Source organism: Orbicella faveolata, unplaced genomic scaffold, assembly GCF_042242905.1.
Source record: "Orbicella faveolata isolate gen_17 unplaced genomic scaffold, um_ofav_v1 contig_14, whole genome shotgun sequence".
Taxonomy (NCBI): Eukaryota; Metazoa; Cnidaria; class Anthozoa; order Scleractinia; family Merulinidae; genus Orbicella; species Orbicella faveolata.
In genome coordinates, this window is record NW_028301541.1 from 84576 (window position 1) to 101725 (window position 17150).

The following is a 17150-nucleotide window of genomic DNA, read 5'->3' on the forward strand; positions in this document are numbered from 1 at the left end:
GACTTTATGTGATCGAATCCGCTGACCAATGTAGAAGGCTTTCGCAGTCGTAGCGAAGTTCAAGTACCGTAAATCTTCGAATTAGCGTCCGGGCGCTTATTTCAAATTTAGGATAAGACGGAGGGCGCTTATTCGAGGAGGGGGGGGGGGGGGGGCGCTTATTTAATTTTTCCCAAATCGTAGCCGGACGATATCATTTCTTTAATATATCATCTGCGCGTAAACACCAACATAAGCTGTTTATTGACATAAAAAGCTGATCCTAAAGTTTAAATCGCGGCACCGTCAGTACTTAACTGTTGACCAACTGAAACAATGTACAAGTCTAATACTACATGACGAAAACTATACACCCTTTGTTGCCTCATTACTCGTCCACAAAATGGGGGGAGGGGGCGCTTATTTTAAATTTTGGCCGATAAGAGGGGCGCTTATTCGAAGGGGGGGGAGGGTGCTAATTCGAGGATTTACGCTATTATTCGAGCTGAACGCGAAACCGCGTGCTTTACAGAGGGGTCCGCTGAATGCCGGTCTATTTTACAGTAGATGTCGGAAGAAAATTTTGGGACTCGAGCTGGTGTCCACTTAATAGAGGGTGTCCACTTAATACAGGTTTCACGCTAGAAGAAAACATATCACACAGGACTGGGAGTTCTGCAGTCACTGATATTGCCTTGTGAAGGGAAGAAAAAAAAAAAAGACGTCATAACAACGGGGTACAGCAAAAACCCGCGTGTAAGAAACTACATTTCTTGAAGTCTGGCAAAATAGGTTCTTGTCTTTTGAGGTAGGCTAACAAGGTTCCTAATTGAGTTCTTAACAGCTCTAAAGGAGATATAGGTGTTGAAAACCAGAAAAAAAAAAACTTGAGTTTGGTCCTTAAATATAAAGTAATTATTCACAACTGTATAATTCACTCTATTGAAGTATACATTTGAAATTTCAAAACCACACTCTTAAAATGTTTATCATAATCAACTGTAACCCGCACATAAAAACCTGCTTGATCTTGCTTGGCTTTGTTTATATTTTTGGGTATTAAAATGGAAAATGTTTGGCAGCAGGTTCTTAAGGACGTTCGCGCTAATTGTTTCTGCGCATCCTCATTGCGCACGCAAATTCACACGCCACGCCATGCATGAGCACTCGCACTAAGCAATAAAATGAACAGTGATAGGGCAGATGGCCATTGCTATAGCTTTTCCTGGATTTAACTATCTTGGACGTTCGGTGACCCCTATTTTTCTTTTGATGAATCATTTCCTCTACCGATTTTCTACGTTTAGCGAGAAAATGAAAATCTATCGACTAGAAGTTTGAATTTTTGCGAAATGCACCATCGAATTCCGTTCTTTTTAGCTCTTCGTTTATCTGTGCGACGGTTTTAAATGCCTTTTGAAGGGTCAAGTTTTGTGAAAACGTTGGTAAAATTTGGAATTATTTACGCAACAGACCCACTTCTGCAAAATATCACCAAGATCGTTTGCCTCCGTTGACTCACCTCCAATATTTTTAACTAGAAACCCCTGTAGACCACGCTGAACTATGTGCGCCAAATTTTCAAAATTAGGGTAGTTTTCCACACGTTTTATCTCTGAAACGAAGTCGGTGACCCCCAAATTTTTTTTGCATTCTGACAACAGTAACTCATTCTCTGACCGCAGACAAAATTTTTAAAAAATCTATCGACTGGAAAATTTTCGCGCGAACGTCCTTAAACCACTAGCGTATTACACGCGGGTTTTTTTCAGTACTGTTTTCGTACTTGGTGAAATGAAATGAAATGAAATGAAAACTTTATTAACGTGTCAAAGAAGTCTAGCCAAGGGTAACAACCTTCTACTAATAGGGGACACTTAAAAGAAATAAAAGTTATTAAAATTAAACACCTAAAATTTGACTATTTACAATAAATAATATTTAACTACCTCATTTACATTATAAGACTGAAATTTAACTACTTTATTTAATAATCATTAATATTTAATTAAATAAAGAAATAAGTTATTCGCAAAGAGCGTTCCCGAAACAAGCTTGGTGGTTTGTACTACATAAGACACAGTTCTTGCAGCCAAGTAGGATCCCCGCCGAACAGGGCTTAACTTTGTTGATCCAACAAGAACTACAAGAGGCGGTGCTGTCCTTGTGGTATAGTGATTCCACGTGAACATATATAAATGGCGCATTTCATTTCCCGAAGGTGTCAGCCTAATACAGGTTTGACTGTACTCGACTGCCGGAAAAGAAGATACTGAAAATCACTAATTGATGAGTTATTTGAATTTTTGATTCAAGCCATGGTGAAATTTTTTGGAAGAGAAACGGCCAGGATAATTGAGGAGAATTCGAACGATGCGTTTCGCTATTGTTTGTACAGTACTGTATAAAACAAATATGAACATGGCGAAATGATATGAACAAAGGATGAATAGAAGAAAAGAGATCACACAAGAGTGGGAGTTCTGCAGTCACTGATATCGCCATGGAAAGGGTATTCGTATCTAGTCAACCAGCCAAGTAGCCTTATCATACTCTTCCACTTTTTTAACTGTGTAGAAAGGTGTAGAAGTAGATACCTCCCATCTCAAATACGTTTTCCGATTGGAGGAGAACGTGTCACGTGCCAAAAAGCCGGACGTGCACCTTGAAACGGCGGCAAATTTGTGTGCCAGTCGGCCTGATGTCAAGCAGCCATTGAAGTCGGGCAACGTTTCTCACTAGAGAAAGCATTCATATTCAAGAAGAGAAATTTATAATTCGGCAAAAACATATCAGATTAACAAAGGGGAAAATTTGAACATTTTGTGTCTTCAAGCTTTTAATTTGGCGCCAAAAATGGGTCGCCCGCGTTCGGCAACTCGCTCTTCGATCGCTGTCATCACTCGCCAGGTAGGAAAATAGTCGTGTCATTTACAACAAAATATGCTGTTCCTCGTCAAATCAAACCCAGAACTCTCGAGTTAAGCATTAGAAGAAGGCAAAGCAACTTAAGTATTGTTTTTATTTTTGTTAACTGCGAAGAAAACGACTGTTATCGTGTCGTTTCGGTAGGACAGCTCGGTTTGACTCCCGCTCGTGCTGCAAGCACAGCCACCGTAGGCGTCAAACAAATCATTTTTTCGCGGTATTTTTTCTATTTTTGAGTCATGAGGTATAACAAAACACTTAATGACTGACCCTTCGGGAGACAGAGTTTTGTTTCCCCGAGACCCTTAACATATGCTCTCGGGAAAACAAAACTCACTGTTTCCCGATGGGCCAGTCACTAAGGTGGCTCCCTATAGTTTAACGATAGCACGCGCGCTGAGCACCAAAGCTCAAGTAATCTGCCCGCGCTCGAAGGAAAACGTCAGTGCTTTTGGATATTTTATGACGTCAACATGAGCACAAAAAGCAAAACTGACAGTTAATTTTCTCGCGTTTCCTTCGGTGAAATTCCGTAAAATTTGCAGATTGGTAGTAAATATTTACTTTAGTTGCAACTCGTTTTTCAGGGAAATCTATCTGACCAGTTTTTCCGCAGCGGTAATAGGCATAAGTTTGCAAAAACCTAAAAAACTGCCGGTACAAACACTAGTTTTAACGAGTTTAAAATTCTACGCCGTCCAATTCGATGTATTGTCAAAATTTTCGAAGATTTCACCGAAGGAAATTCAAGAACATCACAAATAATGCCATCAAAAAGGTAAAAAAGACATTTGTTTGGGTATTTATAATTCAAGACTTAAAAGGGATGATAGTAAAACACTATTTTATCACTGATTGCTTATGACATTTAAGGTGGCTGAACACCGTTTTTGACACCAGTGTTTTTCTCTAAAACACTTGATCCTTTGGTCGTCAGAAATGGCAACACGCAAGTTAACAAAACAAACTTTGTTTTTTTGATAGTTAAGCTGACGTATGTGCAACATGAATAAATAAAAACAGGCCCTTAAAATCGGTTTTGTTCATTTGCGGAAAATCTAGTCATTAGATTTTCTCAGGAGAAAATTGATTTTCTTTATCATTTGCAAGCAGCAAGCTTGTAACGACGCTCACGAGTTAACACTATTTTTATAATAGTTTAGCAGAGAGATCTTTTAAAATTACCCCATGTAGAAGGTTGACTGGAGTATCTAGAATTTCCTTTGTTAAATTTCAATTGTTGTTCAATACTCTAGTTACTTATTTCCTAAAGTATTTTCGTGCCAAATTTCGTGAAATTTTGATCTGTGGTTCTTGTATCTCCGAGAAGCCATTCAGCGTTCAATCGCAATTTTTGTTTTACTACGCATGCGCTGCATTTAACAGGGTTCTTTCGGTAACAAGGAAAAATCGGAGAATTGCTGGGTTCTTTGCATTCGCTACCTTTTCTAACATACCTTTCTACGGAAAAGACTAAAACCATAAATACATTTTGTTCAATTATGAAGAAAAATAGCACATATAGCGCGGGCATTGACCAAATAAAATGATCGCTGTATCGACGACTTAACAAAATGACGTCAGTCTATGCGTCTAATAATAAATTTTACACGTATGATGATAAATTGCGTCGTAACAGTGTGGCTGTGGTTCGGCAGTCAACTTTGAAAATGTCATGACGCAAATTATCTTTAATAAGAGGACAGACGCATAAAAAAACTGACGTCAATTTGTTTTTTACAATAAGAAGACCCAAAATGGTGAAATTCCGCAGAAATAAATGAGGGGAAAAGACGCCGTAAAGTTGCCGTAAACAAAGATAGGTGATAATGACGCGAACATTGTCAATAGCTTTTCTCGCTTTTTGATTGGCTACTTAAAAAAGTCAATAAAATCTCATTGGTTAAAAAGTTGACAGTTTGACACCTGAAAGTTGAACTTTAAAGTTTGCATAAATTAAAATTTTATCCGTCTGTACTCTTATTGATGATAAAAATGAGCCAACAAATATGCGAGAAATTAGACAGTTATTGTAAAATGTCAATCAAGTTTTGTAATCCTTGTGCGCGCGCTGAGTCGCATTAGCGAGAGCACGCGCGAAAACTGTGTTCGGCCACCTTATAAGTTTGAGAGGAAAACAGCATTCAAAACGTGACACTAGTGCGCGCAACGCGATAAATGATTACCCTATGGAGCCACCTTAAGGTCAAATAATTTTTATCTTCAATTTTCATTCTGGACTTATTCGGGGATAAGGATCTGTTTTAGTCGGAAGTGTAGGATTATGCATTTTACTCCTGAAAACGAAATCATAACTTACCACTAAGTCTTACAGATCATGCTGAATATAGATACTTTGCATCTTTTCATAACTTTATGCCATTGATAGGATCTGCAGTTTTGAAACGCAAGCCTGAAAATTGAAATAGCATTTCCCTTGTCATGTTTCCTAACCGCCAACCATGTATGTACATCCTCTCTCAAAATTCTTGGGAATAATGGAACTGCTTAAAATAATCTATTTACTTTTATCTGCTTCTCACACTCCTGGGGGCTTATTAACTGATATGCATTCCACGTAATTTTGAGCTATAATTTCTTTTCCAATATTTCCTAATGGATTTGCTTTACTAATCGGCGTTTTGGTTGTCTTGGATGATTCAAACGAATGGAGAGAGCTTACAGAAACTGAATGTAGGTTCTTTTCAAAAAGAACCTTATTATAGGACTCCGTCTTTTGTTTTCCACCTGATTTTGAACTTCAAACGCCGAAATGTTTGACGATTTATTTATAGGCAATGGTATTTAGCTAAGAGATACAAGGCTCTTCTTCCCACACAAGCCAATTTTACGAGGCAAAACAGTTAAGCTGCCGCGCGCGGCTAATTGATCATTTACCGGTCCCGCCACGTGCTCAGACCATGATAAGTATGGCTTGTTAGACCTGGCCTAAACAATTCGGCTTGAGTTACCATCCTCGTCTAGACTACAAATGAGGCGTAGCTTGCAACAAAATTACTTCAAGTAAACACAAGAACACATTTTTAGGTTTTGAAGAGACCAAACCAATATAAAAAAAATGGTATTTCTATGATCAAGACATCTTGTTCAGACCAATATCCATATTATGGACTTTCTCTATCACGGACAGTTCCCTTGTTCGTTCCAAGATCTAAACTCAATACACGCTAAGCTTTATGTCTATCATAACAGCTCTTGTCTCTATATATGGACTTCTTATGGACTTCTTTATCTCTGCATATGGACTTCTTATGGACTAGTTACTGTTCATCGCGAGGCAAGTTGTCAAAGTTGTTCTGAAAATTTCCTACACGACTTTCTGACTGATACACATTCCATGTGTGCGTTTTTCCCGTTGTTCGTAAGCCGCTATCAAGTGACGTCTTACAGTTTACAGCATGGTTCGCAGCTCCCATCCTTTTGATCTTCTCCTTCACCACCCCCTCTCCTTTCTATCGTTGCGGGAACACGGCTGGTGTTCAAAGTCATGCTAAGTGAGCTTCCAATGAGTTTTACAAACTTAGAATTTTGGGCAGTTTGCCTTCACGAGCGAACATTTTAACGCAAGCGCGTTGTTTCGAAAATTTGAACTCTTTCTATTTTGAGTATGATATTAAACAAAGTCAACAGAGAACCTCTTATCAATAGCTGTCAAGAAAAATAGTCCGTGTCATTTGCTGTTGGTTCTCCAGTAAACGACTCGCGTGTTTGGAATATTCCTGCACTATTCGACTTAAGTGAACCCTGAATGTGGACAGCAATTACATAAAATTTATGTAGCTGCTTAATTTCGGATTTTTTCTGATATGGAGACAGCGCGCCAGTCAAGCAGAAGATAGCTTATTAGATCACGTTTTGTCATACAAGCTGGCGCAGCCATGTAGGTGAGCACCCCAATTAAACGCACAACTGTCAGGCGGGTTGTCTGCTGTCAAGGCTAATGACATGCCTATTGTGTTCAGTGTCGACCCGCCCCACAAGATTAACTGTGCGCCAATTACGAGGTGAGCTAAGCCAATCAGCATTCAAGTTCCTAACCCGAGCAAAGACCGCAAAGCGCTTGAGCCGGAGCTGACGAGATTTAAAGATTGTCTGTTACTGAGCTATGAAGGCCAGATGACCGTCGCCGACTCTGATAAACTGAAGAAGCCTGTAGCTGCTGCGGTAAAGTTAATTCCAGTGGTTAGGATGAAGGGATGGCGTTCTCCTCGAACCTTTTATGGGTTTTACTACTCGTTGTAAGTTGACAAATGGATCAAGTTAAGACTATAGGACTTCATCACTTACTAATCATAACATGCCTTGTTTGTACTCCTCTCTACCTGCAGGTAACGGAGTCACCTCTCCAGAGCCAGAATGCAACACCGGACCGCACACCTTCCAAAAGATCTTGCACGGATTACGCGGTAACAGATTTCAAGATCTCTTGCTTGTGTGCGTTAATGTGTGCACTTAAATTCTTATAGATCACTGTTCTATTGTGCTTTCAAGAATAATTACGTTGTGCATATTTCATTTGTACTCGTGTTTACAGGTTCAAGAGAACCTCAACTCGTTTTTGTGGCTAGTGAAAAGGAATCCGCCGGCTTACTTCTTTGGTACAATCCATGTACCTTACACAAGAGTATGGGACTACATTCCCACAAACAGCAAAGCAGCGTTTACCACGAGCCAATACGTATATTTTGAGCTTGACTTGACTAACAAGCTTACAATCAATGCTCTTTGGAAATGCCAAATGCTACCCAAGGGAGGACTTCTTAAGGACGTGTTACCTCGAAAAATGTATCGACGCCTTTCTAGGCATTTAAGATACATAAAGAAAATGATCCCAGTCTGGTTGAGAGACAACGAAGGAGAATATCGCAAAGGAATGGCGCCCTACGCCGATAAAATATTTCAGCTTTTGACTAAAGACTGGCAGCAAAAGCGACCGATATGGATTATGCTTATGGTCAATTCTTTGACGGAAAGCGACATTAAAAGTCGAGGAATACCTGTTCTGGATCAGTATCTTGCTTCGGAAGCTGCCAGAAACGAGAAATTCACGGGAGCCGTGGAGGAAGTGGAGGAACAGTGCCTGCCGCTTAATTCTCTAAACGATACACAGGTTTGTAGAGTGAGAATCACATAATCCTTCAAATCTTCTCTAAGTCAAAATTTCTTAACGGAATCCAGCTTACTGCCGACAAAAATGGATTACCTGAAACTGACAACATTAAATGTTTAAGTCAAAATGCACGCGACGATTAATTGTTGTATCTTTCATTTCTCGCGCATGGAACGGTGGCCTGCAATAAATTGCGTACTTAGTGGTTTAGAGTTCAAGCTTCACTGAAGCGTGATCTCAACTAGGTTGCGTTTTATCTTCAATTTTCTGTATTTCTTTGCGTGAGTCGGCTTTGGTAATTCTATTATCATGTAACAATTTACTAGGTCAGTTATAACTCAATGGCACGCCGTTTCTATAGTTAGCTTTCAGAGATAGCGTTGAAATCTTTCGATTGCATAAGTGAGCAGAATAGCAAGATTATCTTACTTAGTGCGGACGCGTAAAAGGGGGCATTTATGTTTATATTGAGCTTTGTTATTTACACTGTCAAAACAGTGAGCTAAACTTCTTAATCATGTTTTGTTAATGGTGCTTTTCATAGTGGGTTTTAAATGAATTTGTGGAATGTTTTGTCAAGAGTTTGGAGGCAAAAGAAAAGTCTGTTTATAGCTAAGTTAATGTTAAAGTGACATGAAAGTTGATCGCTTGTCGTATCCAAGATCGATTTATATTCGTGTGGCTTGACCTGAGTGTCCGCTGATGTTACTGCTGCTGTTACGCTGACTGATTGTAAATGCCCATGTCGTTCTCAAAACAGTTTCCTGTCTTTTCATTCGGTTTTTGCATCCAAAAGCTTAAATTATCATCCTGCAGATTACGAGAACTTGTGCTTATGCATCAAAAGAAAAGCTCCATCGATTTGCGTCACTCAGTGGATAGAAGAAGATTCTTGAAATGGTCGTGATGACTTAACGTCACCACTCTCGGATGCTTGTGGCGGCTTGCCTTTCGGCGTCCTGTGTTTTAAAAGTTCCGACTGGAGTATCCATTACATGCTTGCTTGATATGATAACAAGGTACAGCTGTGGTGTCATTAAACTTTCATTATCATCACGCCTCTTTGTTCAAAGAGTTCCTTACCGCGTTTGGCAAAGATATTTTTCAATTCTTTGTTCCTGGGAGACAAAATATTCCAAGCAAGACTAAAAATAATTTTTCCCCCTAATTCCATGAAATCCGTGTTGCTTTTCAATGAGCGGCTTTCCAATTCTTTTATTATGTCAACAAACTTTTATGTAGACAATGGTGTTAATTAAATCAAGAGCGTGCCCTTCCAAACGGCTACATTCTGTTTGTAAGACTTCTCAAAGCTCAGCTCTGGCCAAACCACACAACGTAAATAAATAAGAGATCTGAAGGAATACTATGCTATTTCTAACGTGACTTCCTTCCTGTGACTTGTTCTCGTGTTTTGAAGGGAGTTGTAAATGACATCTATTAAATATGCAAACACGTCCCCTGCCCATTAGTCAAGTAGTTTTTCTGTTGCCAGTTGAACGTGGCAAGCGAACAAAAGCAGCATTTTTATTCGGCAACTCAAAATGCAACGAATGTTTGTGCATAAGATGCTTATGTCTGTAGGATTGTGTAGTAAATCTGTTATTTATTCTACTGCCTTTATGTTCATTGACTTTTGTGATGAAAGGCGGTGCTGTTTGATGTTCCAAATTAAAAAGACTCTTGACCGAAACACCCCGTACACATGAGTGACAATCTGGACGACAGCGCTACGTAATAGTATTTTAATAACCCAAGGTTCAAGGTTCTGTTGAAATTAGTTTTATCTGTTGTTTAAACAAGAAAATTGTTATTACTTGTTGCCCAACAATGATTTTTAAGTTGTTATAAGTACAAAACAAATGGTTTAGAGTTACAGTATGCAGCAGGAACTAGCAGGCTGAAGGCACTTGACACCAAAGAACATCGATTTTTGCTGCACATATGACGGACAACAGCTGACAGACAAACCCAGCGCGATTTGTTTTAATTAAACTGACCACATTTCCTAACTTGTTAACAAGCAGCTACTTTACCCATCTCTGTATATCAGGAACCTTAGGGCATATTAATACTAAGGAGTGCGATAAAATGCATATTGTGGACGATAAAATGAGTAATCAGTTCAGTATTTACAGCTGCAATAGGAAGATAAACGATGTATTTAGTATGTACGTGATTATCTCACTATGCTCATCGAACTTTGATATCTACTCGTACTAACGGTTAGCTACTTAAATGTCGTAAGAGATCTCGTGATATGAATTACTGACATGCTTATTTTTCGCGTTATGTATAATCTCACTAGACCAATGTTCAAACAAGTAAATTTTTACATAAAATGTTCGCTTTTCTCATTTAACTACAGACATGGTTAAGAAGCTTGTTATTCAAACAGAAGCGAGAGTTTTTAAGTCAATAGTGATCATTTGTCGTAGCCATAGCATTTTACTAAAAGGGCTACTTGACTGAATATCAGGGGATCAACACAAGTAGGATGAACATGTTCCACCTGACGCTGTGAACAGTGATTATTACGAGATAAGTCACGTACATAGACTAGAAATGCCTCAAATGACTCTTTTTCTAATACCGGCAGAAACCTTTTATCTGGTCCATGCGGCTCCCTGTGAAGTATTTGACTCCCGCAAGAAAAACTTTAACCATTCGCTGTGGTCAATTTCTGTTTCATTTAACTGAAAGAGCGTTCCTTCCCTTTCTCTTTTTTATCCTTTTTTTTCTGATACCTTGACCCCTATCTGCTTTTACGTCCATATAGTGTATGAGCATTCAAACAAATGCGGCTGCTAAAAATATACGGTGAAACATGTATTAAGCGGACCCCACCAGCTAGAGTCTCTAAATTGTCGTCCCGCGATTACTGTAAAACAAACCTGCATTCAGATTACACCTCTATTAAGCGGACGCGGACACTAATATTAAGCCTGCATAAAGCGGACACTTCAAGGACATTTTACTGCTGAGAGCGGTTTCAGACTCCTTAACATTGCTCAGTGATGTCGTTTTAAAGCTAAGTAGAATATTCTAAATTGATGCGTTGACTGACTGGACATTGTGCTATGAACAGTGGTTGGTCGTACACTCTGTCCTCTTGATAATCCCAGTTTTACGAATTTCTGTGCACTATATATATTTTTATAGACTTGTTACAGTTACAAAATACGGATTTGGACGTTTGATTGTCAATATCCTGTGATCAGGCGTTATATTTTAACCAGCGAAGATAGAAGAAGAGAGCGTAGATTAGGCCATTTGCAGCTAACCCATCACGTGACCTACTGTTCATAAAATTATGGGCTATAACGTAACGAATGCCAGAAATTGAAAAAGCATGTCCAAAATATCATTAGGGCCAAGTTTGATGCCCCCGTCATTAAAGAATGAGGTTTTATGACGGTCTGAATTTTTGAAAAGAATAAGACGATTTGTATGGAAAAAGTTGTAGGAGAGCAAGGCCTTGCTCTCCAGCAACATTTTTCACACAAATCCTCTAAATTTTCCCAAAATTCAAAGTGTTGTATATACTTACTCTTTAATTCCAGGGGCCTCAAACTTGGCCATTTTGGTATTTTCGATGCGCTCTTTCCATTTCTGGCACTCTGTAAGTTATAGCCCATAATATAAAATTTTTCTAGGAAAAATTTGGCCACGTGACCCCAGCAAGGGCCTATTTTGTATTGATATGCAATGAAATGTGGTTATCTTTAAATAAACGTGACGATTTCAAAAGGGCTAATAATTAACTATTGTTACAAAATATGATGTAATACGCTAGAAATACATTATTATTATTATCATTATTATTATTAGTATTAGTATTATTATATCACCTGTCTTAAGAGAACACCATGTACTGAGCCGACACAACTGGGGGTTTCACTGTAGCGAGCAATGCCTTTGTTAGTGACATTGTTTATAATCTATGCAAGTCTAATGAGTTCAGTGCCAATCAGATATAAAGTAATACCGGTATTAAGAGGAATTGTTGTTTGTTTGTTTCTCCTCGATATTTTGCAAAATCGATTTGGCGAGACCTTAAAATCCTTATCTTTTTGATTGCAGGTTGTGTTTGCTCTAAACCAAACTTTGAACTTCCAGGAGAAGTTACGGGTTGGTAAAGCACACTTAGCTTATTCTACAGATGATCTCATAGATCATTATAACTGCGGAGACCTCAACTCCGTCCTGTTCTCCACTCAATCAACACGACTCCCAAGTATGTCTTCTAACTCTTCCCTGAGACAGTTAGAGTTAAAGAAGACGCAAGAAATCGATCAATATTTTAGAACAGAGCTTATCTTCAAGAGGAACGAACGCATGGCAAAAAGAGTCATTGAACTTTTAAACAAGAACCCTGAACGTAATTTCTTTTTTGCGTTTGGTGCGGGTAAGTTTGTGTTCACAGTATTGCACAAAAATTAGCGAAATTAATAAACGTTATTTCGACATCGTCGGATGTCATTGTCAAGAATAAATGTGTAGGTTACCTTTTGCATTGTAAATAGATCTACAATTGACTGCCTGATATACGAAATGTTATATATCAGAGAACTTAAGTCAGTACTAAATACTAAGTAAGACTCAATCAGAGCATAATTGTTTGTTTAATTAACATAGTTTCTTAATAGTCACCGTTTCTTGTTTTCTTGTCACTTAACGTATTTTGCCACCTAATGCGCATAATTGTAGATCTATTTATTATGCACAAACTAACCCACACATTTACACTCGACAATGACATCCGACGAAGTCGAAACGTCGTTTGTTAATTTCGCTCATTTTTGCGTTGAAAATATTCCCCTCAGTCTAACTTATTCGTGTTCTAAATGCTAGAGGCAAATTAGCGAGGTTACGGCCAAGTGAACTCTAGCGGTGGGGAGTCTATTATTCCGACATAAATGGCCCCTTTACGTTAGATCGACTGTCTACATTCTCCTTGCGAAGTAAAGATAAATTTATTAAAAAAAAGGAATCACAAGAGCTTGTTGTTTCTTTCTGTGGTTTGGACGCTAGGTTGCCCGAGTTTTTGTCAGGTTGCTGGTATTCTCCTGGGTGGAAGAAGGCGTTGAAAATAGTAGAAGATGGCTAACTCAGCAGAATGATTCCACCATTCAGGGCTTCAAGCTGATCAGTTCAAGCTTTTTTTTCCCACGCTCATTTATTGCCATTCATAGTAAATTATAGTCTTCGTTAAAAAAATTTGGTGATCTATTGACTCCCTATCTTAAGACTCATGGTATTAGGGTTTAGGTTTACCATCAACGTAATGTACTGTATTTTTTTTCCTGCAGGACATTTTCTTGGAAATCACAGTATTATAGATATAATGAGACGGGAAGGATTTGCAGTACATCATATGAAGCCAGAAGATCCGTTACCAAAGTACGAAGTTTACTTAAAATGACTAATTTTATTTGCTTTGCTTGAAATAACCGATTTCATTTGTTTGGTCGAAATGCTTTTTATCCAAGGAAAGAAACCTAAACTGAACGCTCAATCTAACTCAATTAAAGCAAAACTATTTAGTACGTAATTAACACCCTCTACATTCCACATTGTAGAGCTTGTAATCACATGCAGACTTTCACAGGCATTCTTAGTATATAAAGAATCCATAGGAATCTGACTTAGAATTTGAAAATGATGAACGAGTCATCGAAACGTTATTCGAAATCATTATCGCTGATTTTTATTCTTAATCATTTACAAGAAAAAGTGTTTATTCTTGCGGTGATCAACCAGTGAACGGGCATTACTTAGTCGATAGTCGGTTACTTTATTGTGCTTTTGTGTCGGGGTTGTCTATTGGGTTAATGCTATTTGCTTGAGGATTTAAAATCATCATCATTTCTATTTTTTTTTTAATCAGTCATAATAGCAGTTTCATACACGTTGCGTTGATCACAATTAGAGAGTTTTAGCAATGACGACTGCGACACCGAAGACGACGCCTTGTATAAAATTTATTTATATTTAAGAAATAGAAAACATGTACCGTGTTTCTATCGAGTTTTAGTATGAATCTGCTAGCGTTCTATCTCGAATGCCGTTCTCTGACTGGCTACGCTACTATTCTGTGATAGATAGTGAGTAGCGTAGCAGTGTGCCCTTGTTAACAAAATGACGGTCGCTTCTTGGCATTTCCGAAGTGTCTGTGTAAAGGATTTAGGTAAAGTTTTGAATGACTAGTAGATTTATACTAAAACAATTAGATTATTCGCTCTCGATATCTATGCGTGATAGAAATCTCGAGCTCATAATCTAATTGTTAAATAGAAACACGATTTTTAGCCAATCAGCGCGCGACAATATTAAGAAGTTATAAAACATGGAATAATCACCTGGAAAACACTTTAAAATTTACGTATTTTTTGTAATGTATTTCGAATCTTTTGTATTTCGTTATTGGTCGCTGCTTCGTACCTTCCATCTGACGCTAAGTCGATACACTGAGCCGTCAGAAACAATCCGAAAACCGCGAGAGACGACTAGGAAGAGCTTACACGAGCGCTTTTGTGAGAGGACTGGGGCAATGTTCCCCGCCTAACCTTACACAGATCAGTGAAACCATAATCATTTAGTGGCAAAATCTTAGCCCGCCCTTCCCGCATGTACATACATACTTTATTTGATGAAGTAAGTTTGAATTAGGGCAGCCAAAGGGCTGATGTGGACCTACTACAATAAATAACGTATAAGCTAAAAATACAAACACGAAGGAGTAAGAAGATAGAATGCGTACTGGAAAATTACAAATAAATAATATGTGATAATAAGATTTATAATTAAAATACTACAGGCAATTGAAATACGCTCAGACCTAGTTTTAAAAACGTGATCACTGCTGGACATGGACAGTAACAATTTTGGCTTCCCAGGGAGTTATACGCAAAGGCATACTTTATAAATACATTCTGTGGCTTCATAAGAAATACGGGGGATAGATAAATAACATGTGCGTCTCTCTCTCTCAGTTACAAATCTGTCAGAACTCCATACCCAGTAACAAGAAGAAAAAAGAAGCGAAGAAAATGTCGCAAGAGAAATAGAAGACGATGTCCAGGGAGAAAAAGAAAGAGACCAGATTTCAGTCGTGTAAAACTAGTGCTCAAAGTAACAAAAACGCCAACTGAAAAAAGGTGAGTTACCAACTGTTAAGCTTTGTTGTAGCGACTTTCGAAAGGACGCGGCTATCCACGAAGAACAAACGTCAACTTGAGCAAGCATAAATTACCGATTGACATTGTCGATCGCTTGTGGGTTCTCGCTGTCATTCTCTTCACCCAACTTTATTGCGGCCCATGACCGTGGATTCAATTTTTCCAGATTTAATCATGAATTCCATGTATTTATTTTTTTTCAGAGGTAATTCAACTAAACGTAAGCAAGGGGACGCGAGCAATGATATGTCACCTATCTTGAAATCGTCAGCAGTAGTATGTGATAACAACAGACTGACACTCTCAGTAACACTTCTGTGCTGGCTGCTTGTCCATCACTTAATAACAGACGTCATTTAGGAGCAACCCAAAGTTAAACTCGACAGATAAAAGACACGAAACTGGGCTGGAACAGAGCGATAAATACAAAGTCAGTTCGAGCCACGACACAGTGAAATTCCTGGCAGAAAAAAGAGTAATACACTTAGTGAAACAGCTGTCAGAGAAAAATAAATAATTTAAAATAAAACTGTCACATACCACAACAGCATGATGGACAGAAGAGTAAACAGTAACATACAGAGTAAAAATTAATGTTCTTTATTCATTTATGTCGATTAATATAAATGCTTTTATTATATGAAATTACCTGGTTTATATGCCGCGTGAACTTTTCAGCATTAACTTGGTCAAACAAAAGTTCCCAGATTATCTGAATGCCTTTTTCTCACAAATCATTGCTAACCACTTAACAAGTGGCTGGCCAAACACCTCACTAACATCAGACGTTTAGCTAATGTGCAGCTTTGTTAGGACATGCCACTTCTACACAGATCTGAGCTGTGTTGAGAAGGGACTGTGGTGAGCGCAAATTTGGCCCTTGTGGTCAGTCCCTCTGTACTAAGATTTCTAGCCAGCATATAACCTACTAACTATAGGACAGATCTCTGTCTTCAAGTTTATATAGAAATACAAAGACACTTAATAAAATTAAAAACAAACGTCCTGTGCTAAAGTCAGTCAATCCATGGATGATTAACGTGTGTTGTCTACAGTATGAATTGCAAGAATTGTCCATATAAGCCAATAATATGCGCATCTTACTGTGTAGCCTTGCGACAGTTCATCCAAACCTCGGATTATTGCGCCCTAATTTACCACTTTCGTCACCATGCCGCACGACCAGCCCAGACATGCATAATAAAAATTTATTTCCTGAAACGAACATTTAAATTTAAATTATTTTACTATACTTTGTAAGTTATCAAGTTTCAAAAAACTAATCATAAATTTCTATCAAACTACACGAGCAAATAAAGTCTATAAGAGGAATGCGACCAGCAGTTCGGTTGATTAGTCAAGGATATCTAAAAAACAATTCAATTATATCAATATTCTCTTTCTTCAGCATTTGTACAGGGTGTATGTATATTTAGTTCGACATTCCGAGAACAATACCATAAAAAGGAATGTCACTTGAGATCAAAGTGAAATATTTATGCTTATATTTTGTGAATAAAACTGTGATTACAACACTTACCTGGTGCGTCCTCGTGAATGTAGCAGATCTTCTTTGATACGGTCTTCTGATAATCGCCATGACTCCCATATGCTTTGTAATGGGGTCGGTCTGGAGTAAACGGCGCAAAATAGTGGAAGATTTGTCTGAGACCCTTCTCACTAAGTCGCCGGCGCGATGACAAAACAGCTTTTCATTGGTTTCCACGCCACTGGTAATTGCCTGTGTCGGTTTATGCGAAGGGGTTTGGTCGAGTTTGGGCAAAGAGTGGTGGTTATCTCGTCCCCATGCAGAGGTACGTCACTACACCATCCCAAATTTAGTCCTTGGATGCCGTGTACGAGTAGATTCCAGTATTTGCTATATACATATTCGGTTTAGTTCGCGAGTCTGCCGACCGATTTTGATCTGA

The 17150-nt window shown here is 38.4% G+C and overlaps 1 protein-coding gene across 2 annotated transcripts; it reads left to right on the forward strand.

The window, feature by feature from the left end:
* The first annotated feature begins 6978 nt into the window (after positions 1-6978).
* LOC110062365 (metalloprotease TIKI homolog) lies at positions 6979-16758 on the forward strand. Of its 2 annotated transcripts, XM_020769240.2 has the most exons (7): positions 6979-7166; positions 7257-7334; positions 7463-8038; positions 12122-12446; positions 13351-13441; positions 15034-15198; positions 15423-16758. In XM_020769240.2, exons 1-7 carry the CDS (start codon positions 7125-7127, stop codon positions 15577-15579), a joined length of 1434 nt encoding a protein of 477 aa, XP_020624899.1. In that variant the 5' UTR covers positions 6979-7124; the 3' UTR covers positions 15580-16758. The 2 variants fall into 2 exon arrangements, with proteins under 2 accessions (XP_020624899.1, XP_089142216.1); XM_089286090.1 differs by lacking the exon at positions 6979-7166 and having other exon boundaries at positions 7177-7334.
* Positions 16759-17150: the final 392 nt, after the last annotated feature.